General features: G+C 37.6%; 1 protein-coding gene across 10 annotated transcripts in view; it reads right to left on the bottom strand.

The window, feature by feature from the left end:
- Positions 1-15,136, bottom strand: part of NR1H4 (nuclear receptor subfamily 1 group H member 4) — a 65,844-nt gene that overhangs the window by 44,059 nt on the left and 6,649 nt on the right. For 7 of the 10 annotated variants that reach the window (XM_081822262.1, XM_081822272.1, XM_081822265.1 and 4 more), the window contains 2 exons: positions 4,346-4,484; positions 3,541-3,683 (listed from right to left, as the gene is read on the bottom strand). In XM_081822262.1, coding sequence (XP_081678388.1) covers positions 3,541-3,619 — 79 coding nt within the window. In that variant the 5' untranslated portion in view covers positions 3,620-3,683; positions 4,346-4,484. Of the gene's footprint in view, positions 1-3,540; positions 3,684-4,345; positions 4,485-12,446; positions 12,479-15,136 lie in introns of all 10 variants that reach the window. The other 3 variants (XM_081822264.1, XM_081822269.1, XM_081822268.1) reach the window with 1 other exon arrangement.

Genomic DNA, 15,136 nt, shown 5'->3' with positions numbered 1-15,136 from the left:
TTTGCACTGAAATACTAGCCACTAGCCATATGTGGCTACTTAAATTTAAATTAATTTAATTAAATGAGAATAAATTCCTCAGTTATGCTAGTTTTATTTTAAGTGTTCGATAGCCACATGTGGATAGTGGCTACTGCATTGGACAAAGTAGATCTAGAATATTTCATCATCATGGAAAGTTTTTTTTCTTTTTGAGCGCTGTGAATTGTGTAAGACTGATGAATCACAGACCTGTACCTCTGAAACAAATAATACATTATATGTTAAAAAAAATCATCATGGAAAGTTCTATTGGTCCTGTTGCATATGGTACTTGGGAGCAATGTGAATGACATGTCATTCATGGTATGTGGGAGCATCAGCTATGAACCCATGAAAAAAGGGAAGTCCCAGAGCAAATGCTTTTCTGAAAACTATCCTTGAGAAGAGAGTTGGTCAATAGACTTTGAGTGATGTAATCTCATTGGAAAGTCTTTCTCCACTGAGAAGGTGAAGTGTTCTCTTTGCCTTGTTCCTTAACCATCCAATTCTAATTGCTTATCCTGATTATATTCTGGATGCCACTTATTACCTATGGAACCTTAAGCATATTATTGAACATCTTTAAATCTCCGCTTTCTTACCAGTAAAAGGGGAATAATAATGATATGTACCTCATAGGAGTGTTGTGAGAATTAATCAATGACAGATAGTTATAGAGCACTTATGATGTGCCAGGCATTCTTCTGAGAACTTGATTAAATAAAGCAAGTCACTTGCATAAAGTTGAGGCATTTGCCTAAGACCTCATACCTATAAATGACAAAGATGAACTTGAATGCAGGAAGTCTGCTAACAAATCTAAAATGTATTTAAGCATGATATCCGTCATGTAGAAAGCACTCAAGAAATAGTAGCTGTTACCATTATCACATTTTTTTTTTTATTCCTGAAGATGTATAAGTTTGCAACCTGGTTTTATAGTCAACCTTTCTCAGCCTAGTTATTCTGAACGTCCTTGAGATCTGTTTCTTAGCCTGCAAGGTTGAGAGCAAGACCCTGGATGGCAATGGGGTTGCCCATCAGCTGGTCACTTGTCTATAATTCTTCATCTTCCTCCATGCTTTTTCCAAACTATTCATGCCTTATCAAAAGAAGTAGTAGTCCATTTTGCCTTAAAAAAGGTCTCTGTCGATAGTTCTCTACATCCTACCATTTCTTAACTCCACTAACAAGGTTTACCAGATCTGAGATTCCTGGGAGAGCAGGATCTTGCCTGTCTTACTCCCTGCTTTATTCCAATGACCAGTGTATAGTTGTTACTCAACGTTTGGGTAAAGACATGATAGCTATCCATATTCTCTACCATAAGCCTCACTCTCCTGTGCTGTAACAACATGATAGCTGTTATTCATTACACAGACCATTGGAAAAGAACTCCACTCTCCGCTAGTTGAGCCCATGGGTTAGCACTTGCGAGTCTCTGGCATATCTCAAAAACCAGGAATGTGAGTTAGGCACTACCAGTTACTCATCCATGGGCCACAGTGTTTTCCCTGGGGCTCTGCATCCTAAGCTTAGGGTGGGAAGCCCAAAGAATCCATCAGTGTCATCAGGACACAAAAGAAGATGGGGAGGAGGAATAAGGAAATTAAAATGCAAGGCTTCATCCACCCCTTTGGCATACCTTTAGCTCAAGTTTGTTAAGTAGAGTGAGGCTGAGGGCATGGGAGGAAAGAGATGTAATAAAAATGCTTAGAGATAGCTCTAGAACTTAGTGCAGAAAAGGAAAATGTGTCCCAATGGCCACACCGGATATTAGTTTACCAGGAGAGAAGACCAGATGAAGATTTGAGGAAACTGCTCCAGCCAGGAATAACAGCTGTGCTTGCAGCTCATGCAGCTTGTACTTTCAGAAATCTTAATGACAGTGTTAGGAAACAAGATGAGAACGTGGTCTAGCAAAGGAGAGCTGAAGGAAAAGCAACACTGAAAGCATGAGTCACAGTGCCTCCTTAAGCAATCATTCCCAGATGCTTCTAACTTAACAGCACCCCCCAACTTTTTTCTATCTGCTCACATCTTTTTCACCTCATGTTTGATGAGGTCAGCCTTCAATCTAATGTGCTTGCTTAGAGATCTTACCATGTAATCATAAAATTTCAGTGAGGTGAAAAAATAATCTTAGGTGAAATTTTCCTTAGTCTATGATAGGCACTTACAGTTCTAATTATCCTGTGAGCTCTGATTAGTAGACAAAAATTATGAAGATGTCTATGCACTGACTATTTTAAGGACTAATAGAAGAAGGGTAGACCAGAAGCAAATGGTCAGGTAGCTGGATAGGGAGATAGGGCCCATTGGCCTTGAATGCACACACATGATGAAGAAAAGCCAAATGGAAGAAATAAGACAACAAGTATGTCTGAAAACTGGCATTTCATAAATAATTACTACTGCCTTTGGTCTCTCTGAGAGTTACTGATAAATATCTCTTTTTCCCCCTAAACTTCTTTTCTCCTTTCCTTTATTTATTATTTGATTCTTATTTATCAAATGCAAACTAGGGTTAATAAAATATGGTCACTGCCCTTAAATGCTCTTATACTGCATGGGGCAGGTAGATATGTAAACAGGCAATACTAATAAAGACCTCTCCTTGGAAATGACCCACTAAACCATTACACACTAAGATGCTAATGACTAGTAGGTAATAGCATAAGCTATTAATTAATCTCTTTCAAGGATGTCAGTAACCAAACAGGGGATCATGCCTTCAAACATTGAATTTTGTGGAGTTTGCATTTTCACTATCATAGTCTACCATGGTCCATGCATTAATGTAGAGTGGAAAACTGGGAGCATCTAAGTTTCCCAGCAGGGCTATTATACAGAAGAGAATTATTTTACAAGTGGCAGAAGGCTTCCCTACCTCATCCCAAATATTGCTGCTGTTCAGTCTTTGCTGATGTTCCCAACTGAAACTCTTTAAAATGACAGTTTTTTCATAAATGCATAAAGTGAAGCAATATATCATTTTATGGTATCATCTAGTTACAGATCTACTGAAAACAACTTAGAACAGTTTGTCCTCAATCCAATTTAAATGACTAATCATGACATTGTGCCATATATCCCCCAGCACAAGATGAATAGTGGAAACTATAATCTAAGTAACCTCAGCCTTTTATAGGTATAATATTAAACCATAAGAAGTATGATTTCATACTTTAGTACATGCTATAATAATATCAGAATTAGCCTGTACTAGGAATCCATTTCTACTCCCAGCTCTGTTAATTATCTAGCCTCGTGGCCTTGGACAAGTCACAAAGCTCTCAGTCTTACAGTCCTCATCTATAAAAAAGAAGACTATTAGGTTCAATAAATCCAAGGTCTGACCTACCTCCAACCTTGCATAGTAGCTAATGTTTATTGAGTACTTAGAAGGAACAAAAACTTTTGCCAGGCTCTGTTGGATTCATCATCTAGGCTTTTTTCTCCTATATTTCCAAGTTGCACTTTGTTTTTACTTGTATTCAAATGAACCTGACAACTTACCAAATAAATTGTCAGAAAGAGAAAATTCTTCTGTGACAGGTAAGTGGGAGTGTTCGATGAGATTCATTCTTGATCCCATCCAAACTGTTCTATTTGAGAATGCCCCTTCGTTATGATGGTCTTCAAAAAAAGGAAAAAAAAATCTGAAAGACAAATAAATAAGTAGAGAGTTTGAGGAAGGGTTGGCAGTTTAGATAGTTGGTTAAGAGAGAGAGGGAAGGAGGGATGAAGCCTATTCACAAAATAGCAAATGGATCCCTTTGTAGACATTTTGCCATAACCTTTCTGTACATATCTGTTTTCAATATTTATCATTTTTACACCTCATCTGGACTCATAAATGTCCAGGATATGTGCTTTCAAAAGAGACACTCTCTAAAGTATCTGGGAAACACCATATGTATTCATTTAAATTTCAGCACTTGAGAAATTTGGGCAAGATTTGATGATATTTTGGATATGTCTTTATTTCTTTTACAAATAGAAAAAATAGAAACAAATAGAAAGGCATTGATTAAAAATGGGAAAAATCGATGACTTATTATCTTAAGCCTTATTCCAAAGTTGAGCAGGTATTTACAAAGACACAAAAGTGATTTCAGACCACTTTCTGCTGGAATCTTCTTGAGTAGGCACTATGTCAGCAAATCAAAAATTCAGAAAGTGTTCTCTCAGATCTTAATTTTTGCTTTTTAGAGAAAATTTCAAGGGCTTGCATTTTCACTCTCAGGGTCTACCATGGTCTTATATTTACGTGGGCTAAAAAAAACATTATGGTATAAAGAAAAATAATGGTAAATCTCACCAAAGTGTCTGAAGTTTCATCCTGAGGAAATGTCCAGAATGAATCCAAGAGCCCAAGAGAAGCAATGTCCACTTTTAGTTATATTTTTAGGTCTTCTTTTCCTCCTGCCTTCCTTCCTCCCAATATGTCTCCTACTTTCCTGAAGAGGTAATTTGAAAGGTCAAGTAATGAAAAGTTGTGCTATCAGAATCTCTTTTCCAAGTCTGTTTTCTGAGGATGATTTTCAAACCTTTTTATCTTATCTCTACCAATAAATCATTTTGTCTACAAATAAATAACTATTTATATTTGCTATTCAGGAAGAGAATATAGGGCTTCTATTGGACAAATATGTATTTCATTAGAATGTCCCTACTATTTGTGTCTTTATTTATTTCTCTTTCACTCAGCAGAATGTTCCAGTTCAAGCAGAAGTGAGTTTCAGATATACTGGGCTGCTGATAAGGTAGTCTACCATACTATGCTGCTGCATCCATTCCTTTATTCATGCTTTGAGAAAGCATTTATTGGGAACTTATTCTGCACTAGGCTCTGGGCTGGATCTTTGGAGATAAGACAGTAAAAGGAAAAAGAAGTGTCCGTGACCAATGACATCAAGTTTAATGAAGAAGAGAGACATTAAAAAATAATCACATGTATACACAGGTGATTACAGATTATCATGAATCTGTTGATGAAGCCTAAGATCAGGATGCTCTAACAGAGAGGTTTGGGTGCGAAAAGGAGTGAAAATAGGGAAGTAGCTGATGAAGGATGTAGTTTCAAGGGCAATTTCTAAAGATGGTCAAATCTAGGGTACATCTGAATTGAAGAGAAGACACCAGAGAGTGGGTGGTTGAAGGGGCAAGAAAGAGAGAGAACCTCCTGCTACAGGATACAAACCATGCCCACTGTGGGAATGCAGACAAATCTGGGTCCATCTAGTCAACCAATGGCATGCCCCTACCAGAATCTATTCCCCAGGAAGCCAAGGGGCCTGTTGGGAAAAAACCCATTCTAAAGTCAGGTGGAGCCAAAAACCATGACCTTCACCCTAAAGCAAAATTTCTTTGAGAAATGTGTAATTCTCACTGTAGTACAGCATTTGGCCAACTCATACTGGATTCAAAAGGCTTTCCTGCCACCATAAGGTGAGAGGGAAGGCGATAAATAAAAATGAAATCTAGAAGCATTGATGTATAAAGTAGAGGTAGACACTTCCAACAGAATACTTCCAACAAGTAGGAGAGAGGACTCATTTCAGCGCCACCCTCGTGCTCACACTACTCTGCCACATATCACAGTGGAACTTTGACCCCAAGAGGACCAGGGCCTTTTTGGGGGCAATTGTGTAATAGTAGCAGCATGCTGGGTATCACCATAACCCTCGGAGAAGCAGAGGAATCGTGACCACTGGTCTGGCGCTGTTCTCACTCATGGACACAAAAGGTAATGGAAGCAGCAGCCAGAACAAACCTGATCATGAACAAACATGAGGAGACCCTAAGGCACTTCTGAAATACTTCGACTTTGACAGAAAAGCTAAAGGACCTGAGGAATAAACCAGTGAAAGTTGAGTTGTTACTGTTAATGAGACTTCATTCATACTCACAAGCTAGTTGCAGACTAGGGAAATTCAACGTTCAATACGTGTACATGAATTATACAGGCATATATTCACTGTGTATATATTAATATATCAATTATGTATAATAATTGTGTATACATGTCTGCATATTGTATAATAAATGGGTTGAAAAGCCTCCCCAAAATTCAGACAACTACTATTCTAGATAGAGTTCCTCCTCTGGAATAGGAAATTCCACAGTTTACCATAATAATAATTTCCAGGAACCCACAATGTACAGAGTCAGGAATTTTTCCTAATATTCAATCCAAATGTATACTCTGTGATATAAGATCCATATCCTTTGGTCTTTAAGAAAAAAAAATAGGAGATTTTGGTAGTTTGACTCTTCCTTTGGGTTTCCTTCGGTGCTAACTTTTTCTAACATTTGTCTTTTTTAATCTTTAGTCATGTTCATCAAGCTTCCTCATACTTCCATACCATATGATAGCTCTGTAATATTTTCCGTGTATACTCATCTTCATTTTGGATTCTTATATTTTCCTTTATATGTTCATATAAACTTGGTACCTTTAGTTTAAGTGCCTGGCACATAATAGGCCCTCAAGAAATGTTGGCTCAATCAAATAATCTGTATTAATTATTTTTCTGCTTAGTTCTGCCCAATTCCCTGCCATTTGGCATGCTCCTCCTAGAAGTGGCACAAGATAAGGATATGATTCTCCTATTAGCATATAATTTATCAATCTCTCACCCAAAGCCCAGTTCCTCTAATTCTGTAGCATTTGGGTTATTACCCCTGGCTGAAGATCTATTATGTGGGTGCCCCTGATTAGCTAACAAGAAAGCCTTCCAGAATCCAGAATCCATGGCAGAATCTGCTCAAACCAGGTTTGATGGATTTATGATTCCTGAAGGGGCTTAAAGAAAAGGAAACTCTTTAATTTTTGAAATGGTAATGTAAGCACATGGTAAGCAAATCAAACAGTACACTGAAAAATAAGTCTTCCTTCCAGCTCTGTTACCCATTTCCCTTACCAAAATACAACTACAATGGCCAATTCCTTGTGTATCCTTCCGATACTATACCCATTCTTAGCATAAAGGGCCCTTAAACACCGTACGTTAAACCAGGGTTTGGCAACCTATTGCCTTCAGGCCAAAGCTGGCTACCCACCTGTTTTTGTGTAGCCTGAAAGCTAACAATGGTTTTACACTTCAGAATGGTAGAAAAAATCAAAAGAAGTATACTTGACTACACGTGAAAATTACATGAAATTCAAAAGTAAGTGTTCGTAAAATGTAATTGGCACACAGCCACACCCATTTGTTTATGGAATATCTATGGCTTTTCTCCTCCAACAATGGCAGAGGTGGGTAGTTGGAATATACAATATATGGCCCACAAAGCCAAAAACATTTACTATCTAGCCCTTTGCAGAAAAAGTTTGTTAACCCTGCCTTCAACGAATAACAGAAGAAAAATGTTTAACTACGTAATATTATAGGCAAACTATGAATAAATGTAATGATTGCTTTGGGAGTGTAAACCCACTAATACACATCTCATAATAGTAAGATCTTTACCTCTTAGCAGCTCCTTTTTTTTAAAGATTTTATTTATTTATTTGAGAGAGAGAGAATGAGAGAGAACACATGAGAGGGGGGAGGGTCAGAGGGAGAAGCAGACTCCCCGCCGAGCAGGGAGCCCGATGCGGGACCCGATCCAGGGACTCCAGGATCATGACCTGAGCCGAAGGCAGTCGCCTAACCAACTGAGCCACCCAGGCGCCCCCTCTTAGCAGCTCCTTAATGGGATTGGTGAGTTTAGCCTTATTTGGCTTGTCATTTAATGAGCACCTACCATGTCCCAAGTATTTGACAAGTGTTTCCATATATATTATTTCTTTAATTAGGGTTACTTCTATGTCCTCCTTTCTCCAATATTCTTCACCCCCTTGTTGGGGGAAGAACTGCAAGGGAAGACTAACTCCCAGGAGACCCCACACCTTAGTTCTGGAGGCTTTTTTTTCCCCCTCAAATCCTCCCTTCCATATAAGGAGTCATTTTATAGGTTGAGAATAAGCAATGGGTATTCTTTATACCAGTGGCCTTTGAATAGTTTTGTTCATTTACTCCCTACAAAAAGTTTGAAAAACAATGTACTCCATCAACACATTTTTGGATTTATATCTGTAGTTTTTCACTTAAAAATTTGCAAAAAAATTAACTTCTGACATATAAAAATTGACATTTTTACATGCTGTTACATTACTCTTAAATCTATTCAACTACTCTTCAATGCACTCTTAAATACCCCAGCAACTTAATAGCCTCCCTCATCCTTCAAAGAAATACCAAAAAAATGTTCTTTACCATCTGGAAAAAAATTTTATCATTCCTATTCCTCTGTGAGTTCACATTTCATTCCACTTCACTGCAGAAGTTTACTCTGATATAGCATATTTTATTACTTGAATGTCTGTTATTGATCATCATATCATACTTTTCTACAACAAAAACATGCACATAAATTTGGATTTTAAAAAACATCTAGTGAGCTTAAGATTTTTAATATTTAAATAAAAAATATTCTGGATTGAGTGTATTACTACTTATTATCAGTATCCATTTCATCAAAATTATACATTGCCCCTTAGGCTTTCTCTACGAATAGCATGGATCATTCTCCTTGGGGTCAAAGAGCACAGCTAGAGAAAGTGGTCCGTTGTGGATGAGAGAGCATGCAGATGAGAAAGGAAGTCACCACTGTCAGGCACGGGCCACAGCCAGAGATGATTGAGCACATGTACCAGAAGAACACCTCCTTAGAAATACAGTTAAAAGGTTTTGTTTAAATACTGAATGTTGAGAAACTGTAGACAGAGAGCCTAAAAATTCTCCAGAGTTAGTAGCGAAAGCCCACATCACAGAAAGCCATCATTTCTATTCAGATGAATTCATGTGTGTGTTAATACACAAAGTTTAGAATCAGAGCAAAGAAAGAAAAATATCTGAATTTGCGCACAGACTTCCCCACCTTCATGCCTTGTTTTCCTGAAAAGTTGTTAAAATTTATTTTTAAATGAAACTAGCTTTAAAATAAAAGACCCACTGCAGAAAATTCAGACAATACAAAAAAAGCATTAAAGATTACCAAATTGCATTCTGTAATTTTTTTTTCAATTTATGCTTCCACCAGCATGGAATAAGGGTGCCTTTCTCACAACACCTTCATTAGCATTACTTTCAACAATCTTCTCTAATTTCATAAGTGACAAATCCTATCTTACTGTATTAAATTGCATTTCTTTGATTATACTAGTAGAGTTGAAATTTTTTTTACATCTTTATTGTCTATATGTGCTAATTTCTTTCCATTTTCTGTTTATGTCCTCTGCCATTTTTCTATGAAGTGTTCATTCTTTTATTGAATTAGAAGAGTTCTTTGCATATTGAATGTAGTGGTGTTCTGGAATATTTACTACAAACATTTTTATTTTCTTTTAATTATCTTTACCTGAAAAGTTTTTCCATTGTATGTAGTTAAATATATTAGACTTTTTAAAGCCTATTTTTATTGTTTTTTATTTTTAGTGTATGGTAAAGGGGAGTTTTCTCAGAATTGCTTGTTGAATACTTTTTCCCATTGATTTATGCTCCTTCTTTTAATGACACTGAATTTAGTTTCCCATTGACCTATCTTGTACCAATATTACCCTTCCCTATTATTGTTCATTCTTTTTCAGTATTTCCTAACATATTCTCATCTTTTTATTCTCTGTAATAAATCATCACATCTTGTGTCACATTCTTTTTTTTAAAAAAAGTTTCTTAAAAAAAGTTTCTTTAGGAGTTTGAGATGCACCAAACCTATATACTTAGCTAGGAAGATTTACATCTTTATAATATGCAATTTTGCCTTTCGTGGGCAAGTTATGTCTCCTTGCACGCTCAGATGTGCTCTTAGAGCTCTCAGCTCTATAGATTTTTTTTTCCATATCTGCCACAACTTCTCCATGACGCTCCTCCGTCATTTATCTTTCTCCTCCTCATGTGGGAATTAATGATTTCACTACATCTGTCATCTTCCCCACTATAGCACCAGATTGTAAATTCGAAGAAGACAGGAATCATAATTATTTATGATTAAATATCATATATTTCTTTTGAATCCCCCTATCACACCTGGCAGGGCCACACATACAAAGAAACAACAGCTGTGGTGTAGTAGAAATGTCATGGGGGATGGGACATGAGAAGATTAAGTTAGAGAACTGTGCTGACCTTTCATAGCTTCATGTATGACCGAGGACTAGTCACTTAACACTCTGGTCCCCGTACCACGTAAGTCTTCCCACATATGAATAGGTGACATGGACAAAAATGCTCACTGCATCGTTTCCAATAGTAAAAAATTGGAAACAGTATAAATGCCCATCAACAAGACAATGGATACAATAAAGAAATAGTATATGCATAATGCTATAAGTATACTCGTAAGTGTTATGCAGCACTTAAAGTGAATGAACTAGGACTATATGTATTCATATAGATAAAATTAAAAACATCACATTGAGCAAAAGAATCAGGTTGCAGAAAAATACAAGCAGTTTGATAAAATGTATGTAAGTTCAAAAATATACAAACAATGCTACATATTATCATTGATGCTGTAATACAGGAGTCAGTAAACTCTGATTCATGAGCCAAATCCAGCCTGCCAAAGACCAAATTTGCCCTTCTGCTTACATATCTATGGCTGTCTTCACACAACAATAGCAGAGTTCAGCAGTTTCAACACAGTCCACATGGTCTGCAAAGCCTAAAATATTCACTATCTGGTCTTTATAGAAAACACTTATGATCCCTGCTCTAACCTATAGAGACATGCATGGAAGTGTTGAACCCACAGTCAGAATAGTGCGGCAGAAGGACTGGGTGTGTACATAGGGAATTTCCATAGCATCTGTGACGCTCTCATTCTTAAGCTGGAGGGTAAATACAAGGAGGTTGATGATATTATTCAATTTCTTTGCATGTGGGAAGTATTTCATGATGATAAAGTTTGAAAGAAATTATATATGTAAAAATCTTCCTCATCTATAAAGTTATGCAAGTTCAATAGGATTTTGCTCTTCTTACACATTCTTAAGGCTCTGAGGAGAAAGTATTCCTTTCTTAAAAAAAAAAAAGATTTTATTTATTTGACAGAGAGACAGAGAGGGCACGAGCAGGGTTGGTGGGTAGAGGGAGAAGCAAGCTCCACACTGAGCAGGGAGACCGACTCGGGGCTAGATCCCAGGACTCTGGAACCATGACCTGAGCTGAAGGCAGATGCTTAACTGACTGAGGCACCCAAGTGCCCTGAAAGTATTCCTTCCCATAAAATATTTGGGGACTCTAACTGTGGCCAATGAGGCACTACTAGAAATATTGAATGGCACAATGAGATCTATGTTCAAGAGTACTCTAGTGAGAAGGTGGGATGGGGAGAGTAAACACTGAAAGGTGGAAATTCGTGGCTGAAGTGAGGGGATTTCATGCTTCGCTTGGTGGTGTCTGGAGAGATGGAAAAGAGGAGACTTGAATACAGCAAACATAAAGGGGGGTGGTGGAGAAAGAAGCCTGATGATTCAAAGTTTAAGCCCTGGGTATTGGTGGAAGCAGGAACAAAATGTTTATTTTACTTTATGTTTATTTGTATGATGCTGTAAGCTAAGTCTTAACTTAAGGACCCAGGAATAGTTTCAGAAATGGCACACACTGTTTGTTTTTAATGTGATAAGACGCATAGTGACTGGTAACTTAGACTCCCACTTTCTGGTTATCAATTTTTACTTGTTTAGATACTATGTGTCACCGGAAGTGTACAGAGTTCCTCTGATGTAGCATAAACCGTTTGCAAATAGAGACCTTGGAAAGACCCTATTCCAATTAAACAGCTTTGACTCTGATTTAGAAAAATCTCAGTTCTCAGAAGATGAAGATAAAACCAGTTACATTTGCTGGTTCTCTATAAACTCTTCACACCCAAGGACACCATCCTTGGTGTCAGTTTTCTCAGATGAACCCAGTTGTTGATGGCAAAGTTAAATATGTAAATCATTCTTAAAGAGCAGGAAAAATGTAGACTTTTTCTAGCTGTCATTATTTCATGCCCAGGGGAAGCTCTGGATTCAGCCCAAAGTCTGGAAGAATGTTCTTAAGGAAAAGAGAAAGGACTTCTTAAAAAAAAAAAAGATTTGGTCTCCCCAGAAGCACTCAAACTGAAGTAATTCTTTTCAGGACAAAAATACAAATTTAAGGTACATAGATCCTTCCCAAAGTCCAGAGAGATGTATAAGACAATGTTTGGCCAGTACCAACCACAGGTCAGCAGGATGACCACGAGGCAGTATGGTCATTGTGACCGCATTACTCTGAGAGTGGTGCCCTATAGGAACCAGACAGTATTTATTACTATCACAGTAACTAGTACATATTTTGGGAGATACAGATTAAAATAATACCTACCATTTTATGAGTACTTACTATGTGACAGCATCCATGTTATCTCATTTAATCTGTAATAAGCCAAGTAGGTGTTAACATACACACTTTATAGATGAGAAAACTGAGGTTCAAAGAGACTCAGCAAACTTCTTAAGGTCACACTTCTCAAGGACACATTGACCTTCTCACCTAGTGAGAAGCAGAACAGGGATGTAAACCCACATCTAACTCTAAATTCATGCTCTCTCGTGCAGCTCTCCCACCGAGACTGTCACTAACCACTTACCAATCCCTAGTGAGGGTGAATTCTGGCAGTTCTGCAAGGTCACTTTTGCCTAAGGCAGTCAATGTGTTCATATGCACAAATTAATTAAGCCTGTACAGAGTTTGCCTGTTACATTATTTTGTTTCTTCTTTCGTGTTTCTCAAGTCTCCATTTAAAAGTATATCACCTTCAAGCATTGTGAACCAAAAATAGTTAAGCCAACAGACCTCTACAGCTCTTTGAGTTTCTGTGCATGGGAGATTACACAATGAGGCCTAAAGAGTGGCTAAGTTTTATTTCCAACTGGATATAAAAGTTGAGGCCCCTAGGGCCACGAACCTGACAGTGAGTACTCCTTCTATTCTATACCTGGTCTCTTGCTTGTCTTGCTCAAGCCAGGCTTCTCAACCACCTTGACTAGCACTAACCTCCAGGAGGTTTTCATACTCTGGGTACCTCTTCTTGTCACAGTCTTAATTCTATCTTTATGTTTGTGGTGATTGGTTGTCTATCTCCCCCACTGGACCATCAGTTCTAGGAGAGCTCACCCTGGATCTCTAGTGCCTAGCAGACTGCCAGGCACATATTAGATACACAATAAATACTTGCTGATTGAATGAATTAGAGGATGGATGAATAAACTAACTAAACACACAAATGAATAAATGAATAGTATACCTTCACAGAGAACCACCTTTAGAATCAGTCTTGTTTGGGCCACAGGATCATTAGTGAATAGAAATGTACAAGAACACACATAAACACTGAAGAAGGATTTTTTAAATCACATACAAAACCTGATAACTAAGGCTGTTTTCCCACAATGGAGCCCTAATTACTGAACTGTAACCATTCCTGTTGGAAATCTCTTAACCATTTTATACATGAATTGACCACCTCAGGAAATAGTTTTAATAACCCTCCCAAATCTCCTTTTGTTAATTTCTCTCCCCTTAGAATTACCAGAAATAGTTTTTTGTCTTCTTAATGTTTACTCTTCACAGTCAGGAAATCTGTCTCTTTTTCCCCACAATCCGCTATAGTCAGAATGGGCAAAAAGTTGTTTATGCTTTCTCTATTACCGACCTATCATCTTTTTTCCCAAAAAATTCATTGGTTCTCCTGAAATCTTATGATTATTATTTATGTAAATTATTTGTTATTTGCAAAAGTAGGCACCATACATTATTCCACTCTACATACCCTTTTGCAATGTGAGTTTGCCACTACCCATCAATAGATGAAGTCTATTCCCCAGCCCTTGAACTTGAGCTGGTCTGGTAACTTCCTTGACAAGTAGAATGGTAGATGCTATGAGACATGTGAGTCAGGCCTTAAGAAGACTTGGACCTTCTTTTCCTCATCTAGGAATGTTGCCTTGAGACTGACACACTCTGTGTAGATGCCCCCAAATACAAAACCTCTTGGACAGAGAAGTCCAACTATCCCAAATGTCCCAGCTGATGGCCACATCAAGACTTCATACCTATTAGTAAGGCTATCTTGGACCTTCCATTCCAGTTGATCTTCTATCTGAATAAGCCACATGAATGAGTCCATGCAAAAGTAGTAGAGGGACTACTCAGCTGATTCATAGAAATATGAGAACTATGAGTAATTATGAGAACTAATTATGAGTAGTTAATCATTACTCTTTTAAGTCACTATGTTTGGGGTAGTTATTACAAAGAAAAAAATAATAGATATAGAAAGCAGTACCTGGAAGAGGGAGAAATTTTTTTTTAAAAAAAGGCTAAAACATATGGCCAAATGGTTTTGGGATTGGGAATTGGGCAGAACCTGGAAGCGCAGTAAGGAGACTGCTCTGGAAATTGGAAGAATGGTGAAGAAATTACTATAGGAAGCTGGGATGGTCATATTTTGTAATCATGAAACAACTGGCAACACTGTCACCTGTGGTAACTCAGAAGATGGAGAGTTTCCTAGTGAACTTGTGGACCTGATTAAGGAGATTTCCAAGAAGTATAATGAGTGTGTCACTTGGTGTATTTAGCTGCACATGATAAGCTCCATAAAGAAAGAAATGAATTAAGGAAGGCACTGTTCATTTTGTAAGCAGAATTTAAAGTAAATATGAAGGGTTCAAGACACGCTAAGTTGAAAAGTAAGATTGTTTGGAGCATTTTTGGTCTCTCCATCTGGCAGAAGATTCTCAAGTATGAAATGGCCCCAGGGTAGATATCACATCATGAGTGTGGCTATAAGATCCTTTGCTAAGAGCTCAAAAAACTTAAGGAGGTGCCTAGCAACCTCTTTGACCTCAGCCGAAGCAACTTCTTCCTAGAAACATCGCCAAAGGCAAGGGAAGCAAGGGCAAAAATGAACTATTGGGACTTCATCAAGATAAAAAGCTTTTGCAAAGCAAAGGAAACAGTCAACAAAACCAAAAGACAACCGACAGAATGGGAGAAGATATTTGCAAATGACATATCAGATAAAGGGC

The sequence above is a fragment of the Leptonychotes weddellii genome, chromosome 5 (genome assembly GCF_054177405.1).
Source record: "Leptonychotes weddellii isolate Sample4059 chromosome 5, ASM5417740v2, whole genome shotgun sequence".
NCBI classification, from domain to species: domain Eukaryota; kingdom Metazoa; phylum Chordata; class Mammalia; order Carnivora; family Phocidae; genus Leptonychotes; species Leptonychotes weddellii.
Note: the sequence above shows the minus strand (reverse complement) of the source record. Positions and strands in the feature narration are given on the sequence as shown.